Below are 11,124 nucleotides of genomic sequence, written 5' to 3' on the forward strand. Positions count from 1 at the left end.
CTTCAGACTTTGTTAGTCTCAAAGGTGCCACAGGACCCTCTGTTGCTTTTTATTTGATTATTATTTATTTGCATTGTGGTAACCCCTAGAGGCCTCAGCCCATTGTGCTAAACACTATTACAAACATAACAAAGACAGTCCTTGCCTGGAGAAGCTTATATTCTAAGTATAAGAGAAGACAAAACAGGTGAAAACAGACAGGGCAGGATTTGAAGGCAGAGGTCAGTTTTAAGGAGGATCTAGGAAGATTCTGAACTTCATCCGTGTATCAGATTTAGCATTCCTGAAGTGCACATTTTAAAAATTATTATACCAAAATACACCTCTACCCCAATATAACGCAACCTGATATAACACGAATTCTGATATAACGCGGTAAAGCAGTGCTCCGGAGGGGCAGGGCTGTGCACTCCGGCGGATCAAAGCAAGTTCAATATAACGCAGTTTCACCTATAACGCGGTAAGATTTTTTGGCTCCCGAGGACAGCGTTATATCGAGGTAGAGCTGTATTCCTGGAAAAACAGCACATGAACAAGTTAGTATTTTTATTTCTAGGCCCTCTCAAAAGATCAAATTGATGGCAAGCAATGATAATTCAGAGCAATGTCCTCAGGATTCCAAATATCTATTTTCATTCCTGTTATCTGATCCACTGACAAACAATTTAAAATAAGAGTATACAGGACCTGCAATGCTTTGTGTTCCACTATGACAGAACAAGCCAGCAGAGGGAGCATAAATCCATTAATTAACCCCATTCCCAGGGCTGTGATGACATCTTTGAAATGATCTAATGTACTAGTGCTCAAACAAGGACAAAAACAAAGAGCCATATTAATTTCAGCTTCACTGAAACACAGAAAAATAAACAAAAGTGTTTATCAAACAAAAGGAGGAGATTGGTGGGGAATAAAGCTGAACTTTTACACATCGTACTGAAAATAAAAAAAATTAAAAACATCAAAAAAGCTAAATCCACCATCTTTAACATTGGAGGGAAGGGGGGGAGATCCAGATTTGTACAGATTGAACTGCTCATGAATTCTCCTCATTAGTTTGCTTTTCCCAGCAACATTTTGCAAGCTGATTGTCACAGATGTGGAGAAGGATCATTTAGGATTCCCTCTCCATCCCCTTACAAAGTCAATAAAGGGAAATATTTACAAAATGCTTTCAACTGATTTTTTAAAATTATTCCTAACATTGTTTTAGAATCCAGATTAATTAAATTATGCTTTAAAGGACACAATCAACTTAAAACACACTTCTGCATGAACATGGTGTACTTACTATCGTTACAAGTAACACCCAAGCGGACAAACTGAACAAGTTTAGAGAAAAATATTTCTATTCTTAAAACGTATTTACTTTGAGCATTTGCTAGTGTACTGTTGGGTATAGCCACTTCCACTGTTTCCCTCAGTTGCACCCTAATCCTGCAACAGTTGTTCCTACAGGCAAAGCCTGCATCTGCAGAGAAAAATTTGCAGGATCAGAATTTTAGTCAGTTTCCTAGATGTATAGGTCTTTCATAAATTAACAGGGGAAAGAAACATTTTAAAAAAACAGAACAAAACCAAAACAGGAAAATCTGGTTGTAAAACCATAAGAGTTGGCAGGGGGACTCAAGAGCAGGTACAGTAACAAACTTTTAACCAATTTTTTAAAAGAATTAAGTTTCAAGGTAATATTTTTAGGGATGCACCAACAAACATGAAAATTCAAGCTTAAAGAGTGTCAGTGTCATGTTTGGCATTTCTTACTTTTGCAATTTTATAATAGCAACATAAACGCAAAGAAACAGCAATAAGAACACAAAGATTGCATTAGACATTTGAATCAGATTTTTTAAAGCGTTCAATTTCTCCTATACCACTAATTTATACTCTTTCCAAGTGTACATGTTTGGTTTAAGGCTCTTTTCTTGTGTGTCCCTAACATAGGCCTTACAATTGTATCATAGTAACTGCCTTTATGGTATGTTTAAATCCCTGCACATTGCTGCTTTATTTTTGAATATCCTCCACTAAGTTTGGGGAAGGAGTTTGTTAATTTTATAATGATTAAACATTCCTAACTATTTGCCTTGAGTAACTGCCAGAAAGATAGATAAAATGGGGTCATCATTAGATCCTAGGTTATTATCCCTAAACAGTTAACTGTTTTAACAGTTTTAACTATGTAAAGTATTTAAGTACTACAATGAATCCCAAACCTTTTTATAGTATTATGGCTGATTTTTGTTTAGCTGAATTATCATTACTTCTGAAGCAGACCAATTATCCTAAACAACTCCTATGACAATATCTATTTCAATTTGGCTAAACACAGAGGGAGTCATTTTAAACTTATTGTTTGTCCCTTCTATGGATTGTTTTCCCAAGAGGGTCAATGATGGATTTGGTTCTCAAAATATACAGGTGCCTGTTTATGGTTACCTGTAGTTTAGAAGGGTGCAATATCCCCACTTTTATATTACATTCCTTCAAAAACTTTTGCATGCCCCACACTTCTCCTAGCCTTTGCTGTGTAAATATGAGGGAGACACAAGGCTCTTTATATATTTAATTTGTTAGGATCCTTTCATGTGCAATGAAAGCTATAATGATACAGATGTTACAGGTCATCTCTGCATTCACTTCTATATTAAGATTCTTTAAAAGTAAGATCCAAAAACTTTTATATGAAAAAAAAAATCCTGTTCCTTAGACTAAGGGTTTACATTAGAAAGCATCTAAAAACCTTAATTACTCAGGTGGAAGTTTTACAACTCTGTCCCGACTGCAAGAGATGGAAGATGGTGGTCAACAACCACTACATCAGAGATGTCACTTGAAGACACAGAGTTATCGCAGAAATGTCCAAAGTCCAAATTTCTTAAGAAATTAGTTCTCCATTTCCATGGAGCAGGAAAGAAAGCAAGCCCCGCTATTATTAGCAAAGAAGGATGAGCTGAACAAAAATATTTAGCTAGCAGAGATAGGGAAAAGACTGGTGGGAGAACTATTGTGAAGGAAACTTCCAGCATAAATGAAAAATTCAAGAAGGTTGGAGCATGTTACCAATCTAAGTACCAGCACTATAGAAAGCAAACACTTATTTAATTTAAAAAGCATCGGTGCTCATAGGATTAGAGTAAAAATCCTATGATGGTGGAATCTCCAGCCTTAGAGGTTTTTAAGGCCCAGCTTGACAAAGCCCTGGCTGGGATCATTTAGGTGGTGCTGCTTTAAGCAGGGGGTTGGACTAGATGACCTCCTGAGATCTCTTCCAACCCTAATCTTCTATGATTCTAAGATGCTTGCATACCAGGAACAAGGGAACAACCTCCCAGGACTTTTGTAACCCTACACTCTTATAGGACTCTTTGGGGAAAAAGTGATATGCTTCTATACTGGCTAATACAGTGCAGAGTCTGTACAGTAAATATAATGGTTTAATTATCTTATACAACAGCAGCACTCTAAATGAGGACATATTTCATTATCTTTACTACTCAAATTTGGAAATAATAATATAACTATCACAGCAAAATAGCATGGTTGTTAGTGTCAACTACCTTTCTGTGACTAATTTCCAGCTTTACTCTCTTCAGTACTGAATGAAGTACCTTCTCCTTTCAGAAAACATTCCCCTAGTAGAGCATTCTGACACATTAAGTATTTCCTGATCTTTCCTTCAGGTAATCACTGGAGAATTACTCAGGTTTCTGCTAGAAGCTAGCTTACTAGTGTTCTGCAGTGCCATCCAGCTAATCCCAGTTTGATTCCTGACCTATTCCTTTATAAATTAAGAGTACTGCAGTCATAGAACAGTCATCCCTTAAGGGTGAAGAAGTCATTTATGTCATCCATCTATGAAGATGCATTAGCAAGTGCTGATCAATCCTGTGGAGTTCTCTGAAGAAAGAATTGAGGTCCTTGATGGAGAGAAAGGTAAAGTGGGAAGAGGGAGAGAACAGAAAGGGCAGTACTTAAAGTTCAATGAGGGAAGCAGATGACACCCCAGAAAAACAGATATTTCATAAGACATTCACATTCCAGAAAAGTGCAAGGACTTCAAACAAGCATTACAAACTCTAAGAATGTTAGGTCTTGCAGTGCAGTGAAAGGGTAAAGGCTGTCACTTCATCTTTAACTCACTCCAAGGTAGTACAATTCTCTATTTATGGGGGAGATCTCAGAACAGTGCACGGCCTGATTATATCATATATGCTAAAATGGCTACACAATGCAGGATAGCTGCAGTGCCCTAGGCAGAGTGTCAGCCTTAATTTCAATTTGAATTTCATTGAGTTCAGTCAACTAATATCATACGAACCCAAGTTCTTGCTTTTCTTTTGTGACAGTCTCTGGAAGAGAGCCTCGGGCATTAACAGATGCTTGTTCACCCGTGAGTTTAAGCACAAAGATATGTGGAATGTTTTTCTTTCCCCTTTTTCTTAAGCTTTACTTGAGCATCCAAAAAACAGCAAAAAGATCCAAAGCAAACAACCCCTCTTACATGTCTGCCGCACAAATTTGGGAAGAGGGAGCAACCCACCCAAACCCCCAGGTAGACAGAACGCGCCTGGAGCGCTGACCCGCCAGACATAGGCCATTCAACCCGCCCGGGAGTCACTCCGGAGCACGGATCATTTGTAATAATCAGGTCCCAGCCCGCGGGAGCCGTAGCGCGCTGCACCGGCTCTCTGCACAACAGCACCGAAATGCAGCCACCTCTGGGGAGAGCAGCCAACGCCGGGAGGGAGCTGCAGGCAGGGCACCAGGCAACGACCAGCCCCGCACATAGAGCCGGGGTGGGGGTCAGCACCCACACAGAGCACCCCGCGGTCAAAGGCTCTGCCCTCAGCAGCTATTCCCACGCTCTCCCCACCATCACCCCAAACTTTCCCTCGCCCCGACCCCCCCAGGAGTGAAGCCTGATTCCGCCCGCTCCCGGCTAGAGCAGAGCCAGCCCCCTGCCCTCTGGAGCAGCGGCCGGGCCACAGCCAGCGCTAGGCAGAAGCAAATCAAACAGCTGCTTAGGGCCCCGAGCAGCTCTGGGGGGAGGGGGTGGCTATTAATTTGTGTTGTGTGCAGAGGCCGGGGGCAGTAAATATCCCTGCTGAGGGCCGCCCGTGGGTTAGCACCGGCACTGCGCCGGTCCCGCTAGCGGCACCAGGAAGCCGGAGCCGCCCACAGCCCCGCCGGATACCTGGAGTTGAGCTAGGAGCGTCCTGCCCGGCCGAGCGCCGGCCCGCGGCGGGGGGCAGGGTCGCTGCTGCCCCGAACCCGCCACGAGGCACCTGGACGCGGCCACCCCGGCAGCGCGCGGAGCAGGAGACTAGGAGTGTGCGGGACGCTGCCGCGACCGGTCCAGATCATGTGACGGGAGAGAACGAGAAACCCAACATTCGTCACGTGCTACCAAACTCCGCCCCTTTTCCCGTTCGGGATCCGGGTGCAACGAACTTAACTCCTCCTCTCAGGCCTCACGCAGACAGTGACAGGTCCCGCCCGCTCTCACCGCCCATTGGGTGCTTGCCCCGGCCTCAGAAGCTGACGAGACTGAGCGCTGCGCTCTGATTGGCCGGCGGTGTCCGGCTCTGACAGGCCTAAAGCAGGGGAGTAACGGACCCACTCTCCGCAGGTGCCGCTGTTATGTAGTTTGGAGGCCGGCCTGAACCAAGAGCGCTGAACCGCGAGCCGGCGCATAACTCTTGCCCCTCCCCTGCCCTAGCCTGACGCGCACTCTGCCCGGCGGGGAGGGAGGGGCGCTCCCACTTCCTTGATGGCCGCGGGACGCAAGCGGGAGGGGGGGGAGGCTGCAGGTGGGGCCAGAGAGTGAAGGTGGGGCCCGGCGGGCGGTGGCTGGGGAGTGAACCCGGAGGCAGGGGGGAGGGAAGCGGTGCGGGGGCAGCCTGGGAGGGCGAATGGGTGGGGCAGGGGCTGTGCCTACCAGGTGGTGGTTACAGGTTCCGGAGCCCTTCAGACGCTCCGCGGGGCAGCCCCGAGGCCAGAGAGGCGCCCGCCATCTCCCTCAGCCGGCCCCGGTCAGGCAGCAGAGCGGGGCTGGAGCAGCTCCCGGCGTTTGGCTGTGCCCAGCCCTGTGCCTCGCTGCTGCAGTGGCGGTGGGGAAAGCGCGCTGCACTGCTCCGTCCTCTTCTGTACGCCCGTCCCGCTCCCCGCACAGCTCCTCCTGGGCACGGGGCTGCTATGCGAACATAGCGAGCAAGAGCAAATAGACTGAAGGCGGCTTGGCTTCCTCTGCAGAGGTAAAGTAGCAGCCTTCTACCTTGAGCAGAGCTCAGCAACATCATATAGCGTCAGCAACATTGTGGTTGCTTACTTAGAAAGTTAACATTTTCTAAAACCAAAAACCCAGTGACATTATGCAGGGAACAATCTGGACTGATGGACAGCTCAGTTCTCCAACATGGAGTGCCTTTCTCACTGCTTAACAGACAGCAACTACTCCTGGTCTGCTCACACAGCCTCCAACATGTAAATCACTCAGCTATATTGTAGAAGTGCTATAGCCAGCGACTCTTGAATTACATCAGCAAACTCCCAGTCCCAGACTTTCCCCCAGAAATGGATGTCTTGTACTGCCTAGCAACCTTCTGGACACTACAAGCTCATATAAAGTTAATCATTTAATTCATAGAAAATGGTATACACAAATCCTGTTATCCCAAATGAAGTTTTCCAAACATACCGGTTTAGATAAAACAAATGTATTAACTAGAGAAAGATTAGTTGTAATCACTTAAAAACTAAGAAATAAAAAGGTAAAATGCAACTAATATCTAACTTAACAAGCTAAGTGAATTTTAAGCAAAGGTCTCTCTCACCACAAGTTCCAACAGTCTTCACTGGCTGAATCCTTCAGTCAGGATCTCCCCCCAGCCCAGTGCTGCTTCCTTTCAAGTGTTGATGCCATTAGTAGAGAGAAAGGGAATGATGATTTGGGGTGCCTGTCCTCTCCTCTAAGAGCACTTTGTCTTGCACAAGAATCATCTTGGGAAAGTCTGTGTGGACAGGAACCTTAAGTGCTTCTTTGTCAAAATGTAGACTTTTTGCCTACATCCTCTTTCCTGTGGAAGAATGGCCACTGAATCAGATGATGGTCCACGTGATCTTGTGGACACCTGGCTGAGACGTTGATTAGCCTTTTGTCTCTAGGGAACTGGTGTGTGACTGCTCTCCAGAACATGGTTTAGTAATATCATATAGTGGAATCTTATAATTGTATATACAATGTTGCCACACATTTTACCAGGACAATAATGGCCAGCAAATAATGTGTTTTAAAATGATACCTCACAAGGCCAACTTTGTACAAAATGTATAATAGTCCTATATAAGGGGCAAAATAGGGGTACCCTCCCTGCAAGCAACCTCACTATTCCCACCTGCCCTACATCCTCAGTAGCATGCTCCTCCACTGCTGCATCTCGTAGTTCAGCACACTCATCCTACCTACCCACCCCCATACCTGTAGCTGCCCAGCAGTTGGAAGATGGCCTATGGATTTTCCCTTGTTCTAAACATCTCTTTGAAGACTAAAGGTGTCAAAATGTTCAACTAATACAATGATACAATGTTGTTGAGCATTCTTGGACAAAATAGCACTTTATTTTTATACTTCTGCTATGGTTCTCTCTCACATTGTTGTAAAAGGGAGAAAATATTTGAAAACAAACTAGAAAGAGCTCTCCCATTGACATAGCGCTGTGCACTCTACCACTTATGCTGACGTAATTTGTGTCGCTGAGGGGGGTGGAATATTCACACCCCCTGAGTGACATACATTTTGCCGATGTAAGTGGTAGTGTAGACATTGCCTAAAATCTTAAGCACTATAATTTGGGTGTCTATTCAACTTGATGATGTGTTATTAACAATTAAGTGACTAGGGCAGGATTGACCATTGCTTGTTTATTCAAACACCTGACTGCATCTGTCTGAAATTCTAGGCACAATACAGCTATAGATAAACATAGGCACTATATATGACCATGGCTTTGATTCCTATCTATAGAAGGGGAAATAAGGACAACCCAGGGAATTATAGACCAGTCAGCTTAACTTCTGTACCCAGAAAAATAATAGAGCAAATAATTAAGCAATCAATTTGCAAACACCTAGAAGATAATAAGGTGATAAGTAACAGTCAGCATGGATTTGGCAAGAACAAATTGTGTCAAACCAACCTGATAGCTTTCTTTGACGGGGTAACAAGCCTTGTGGATAGGGGGAAGCGGTAGACATGGTATATCTTGACTTTAGTAAAGCTTTTGATACTGTCTCGCATGACCTTCTCATAAACAAACTAGGGAAATGCAACCTAGATGGAGCTGCTATAAGGTGGGTGCAAAACTGGTTGGAAAACCATTCCCAGAGAGTAATCATCAGTGGTTCACAGTCATGCCAGAAGGACATAACGAATGGGGTCCCTCATGGATGAGTTCTGTGTCTGGTTCTGTTCAATATCTTCATCAATGATTTAGATAATGGTATAAAGAGTAAATTTATAAAGTTTGTGGCGATACCAAGCTGGAAGGGGTTGCAAGTGCTTTGGAGGATAGGATTAAAATTAGGGTTGTCACGTGATTAAAAAAATCACGATTAATTGCGTGATTAAAAAAATTAATCATGCTGTTAAACAACAATAGAATACCAGTTATTTTAAATATTTTTGGATGTTTTCCTACATTTTCAAGATTGATTTCATTTACATCACAGAATACAAAGTGTACAGTGCTCACTTTATATTATTTTGATTACAAATATTTGCACTGTAAAAATGATAAAAGAAATAGTATTTTTCAATTCATATAAGTACTGTAGTGCAAGTTCTTTATCATGAAAGTTGAATTTACAAATGTAGAATTATGTACAAAAAAAAGCTGCATTCAAAAATAAAACAGTGTAAAACTTTAGAGCCTACAAATCCACACAGTCCTACTTCTTGGTCAGCAAATCACTTGGACAAACAAGATTGGTTACAATTTGAAGGAGATATTGCTGCCTGCTTTTTGTTTACAATGTCACCTGAAAGTGAGAACAGCGTTCACATGGCACTGTTGTAGCCAGCGTTGCAAGATATTTACGTGCCAGATATGCTAAACATTCATGTGTCCCTTCATGCTTCAATCACTATTCCAGAGGACATGGTTTCATGCTGATGATGGGTTCTGCTTGATAACGATCTGGAGCAGAGCGGACCGACATGTTCATTTTCATCATCTGAATCAGCTGCCACCAGCAGAAGGTTGATTTTCTGTAGTTTCCACATCAGAGTGTTGCTCTTTTAAGACTTCTGAAAGCATGCACCACACCTCGTCCCTCTCAGATTTTGGATGCCACTTCAGATTCTTAAACCTTGGGTCGAGTGCTGTAGCTATTTTTAGAAATCTCATTGTGACAGGTTGGATCACAGAAACCTCCTTGGGAACTGCCAACTGATGTGCCAAGATTACTTCTGCCCCTGCTTTCCCTGCCAGCCTGGGAATCCAGCACCCTGTCTTGTTGAGCCAGACACACCAGTCTGCTCCAACACAGACCCACGGTCTGAACCACGTGCCCCAAAGCTGCAGACTTAACTGAAAGCAACTTACAGAAGTGTTCCTGTCTTTAACACTCAGATGCTCAACTCCCAATGGTGTCTAAACCCCAAATAAATCTGTTTTACCCTGTATAAGGCTTATACAGGGTAAACTCATAAATTGTTCACCCCCTGTAACACCGATAGAGAGATATGCACAGTTATTTGCCCCCTCCCCCAGGTATTAATACATACTCTGGGTTAATTAATAAGTAAAAAGTGATTTTATTAAATACAGAAAGTAGGATTTCAGTGATTCCAAGTAGTAGCAGACAGAACAAAATGAATTACCAAGTAAAATAAAATAGAACACGCCAGTCTCTAAGAAAAGTGAATACAGATAAAACCTCACCAGTTCCAGTAAGCTTTCTTTTACAGACTAGTCTCCTTCTAGTCTGGGTCCAGCAATCACTCACACCCCCTGTAGCTACTGACCTTTGTTTCAGTTTCTTTCAGGTATCCTTGGGGGTGGAGAGGCTCTCTCTTTAGCCAGCTGAAGACAAAATGGAGGGGTCTCCCAGGGGTTTAAGTAGACTTTTTCTTGTGGGTGGAGACCCCCTCCTCTCTCCTATGCAAAGTCCAGCTCCAAGATGGAGTTTTGGAGTCACATGGGCAAGTCACATGTCCATGCATGACTGAGTTTCTTACCAGCCAAGCCACATTCCTGGGAAAGCTCCGATGTGGACTGGCATCTTCGAGTTCATTGTTGGCGTAAGTGGTTCTTGACTGGGCACTTAATTTGCACATTCCTTTCTCAAGAAGCTGACTAAATGTTTTACTAAGGCTATTAAGCAAATATATAGCCAATATTCCTAACTTCAAGTACAAAAATGATATATGCATACAAATAGGAAGAATATATTCAGTATATCATAACCTTTACATAGATATGTTACATGGCATATGTAGCATAAAACATATTCCAGTTATATCATATATACATTCATAAGCATATTCCCATGAAGCCTTATTGGGTACACTGTCATACTCATATTGGTACCTTCTTTGCATTCTGTCAAATCTGCTGTGAAAGTGTTCGTAAAACGAACATGTGCTGTCTGGGTCATCAACCGAGACTGCTATAACATGAAATAAATGCAGAATGCAGCTAAAACAGAGTAGGAGACATACAATTCTCCCCCAAAAGAGTTCAGTCACAAATTTAATTAACTTAAAAAAAACGAGTATCATCAGCATGGAAGCATGTCCTCTACAATGGTGGCCAAAGCATGAAGGGACATACGAATGTTTAGCATATCTGGCACGTAAATACCTTCCAACGCCAGCTACAAGAGTGCCATGTGAATGCCTGTTCTCACTTTCTGGTGACATTGTAAATAAGAAGCAGGCAGCAGTATCTCCCGTCAAAGTAAACAAATTTGTTTGTCTTAGTGATTGACAGAATAAGAAGTAGGACTGAGTGGACTTGTAGGCTCTAAAGTTTTACACTGTTTTGTTTTTGAGTGCAGTTATGTAACCAAAAAAAAAAAATCTGCATTTGTAAGTTACACTTTCACGATAAAGAGATTGCA

The 11,124-nt window shown here is 43.1% G+C and overlaps 1 protein-coding gene across 5 annotated transcripts in view; it reads right to left on the bottom strand.

Annotated features, from left to right (window-relative positions):
* RCBTB1 (RCC1 and BTB domain containing protein 1) overlaps positions 1–6,105 on the bottom strand; it is a 48,032-nt gene extending 41,927 nt beyond the window's left edge. The window contains exons 1-2 of one of the 5 annotated variants that reach the window (XM_034758516.1): positions 5,198–5,390; positions 1,370–1,471 (exon numbers count right to left, since the gene is read on the bottom strand). In XM_034758516.1, coding sequence (XP_034614407.1) covers positions 1,370–1,378 — 9 coding nt within the window. In that variant the 5' untranslated portion in view covers positions 1,379–1,471; positions 5,198–5,390. Of the gene's footprint in view, positions 1–1,369; positions 1,472–3,560; positions 3,686–5,197; positions 5,391–5,941 lie in introns of those variants that run through there. The other 4 variants (XM_034758512.1, XM_034758514.1, XM_034758513.1 and 1 more) reach the window with 4 other exon arrangements.
* Between the last annotated feature and the right edge of the window lie 5,019 nt (positions 6,106–11,124).

This window comes from Trachemys scripta, chromosome 1 (assembly GCF_013100865.1).
Source record: "Trachemys scripta elegans isolate TJP31775 chromosome 1, CAS_Tse_1.0, whole genome shotgun sequence".
NCBI classification, from domain to species: domain Eukaryota; kingdom Metazoa; phylum Chordata; order Testudines; family Emydidae; genus Trachemys; species Trachemys scripta.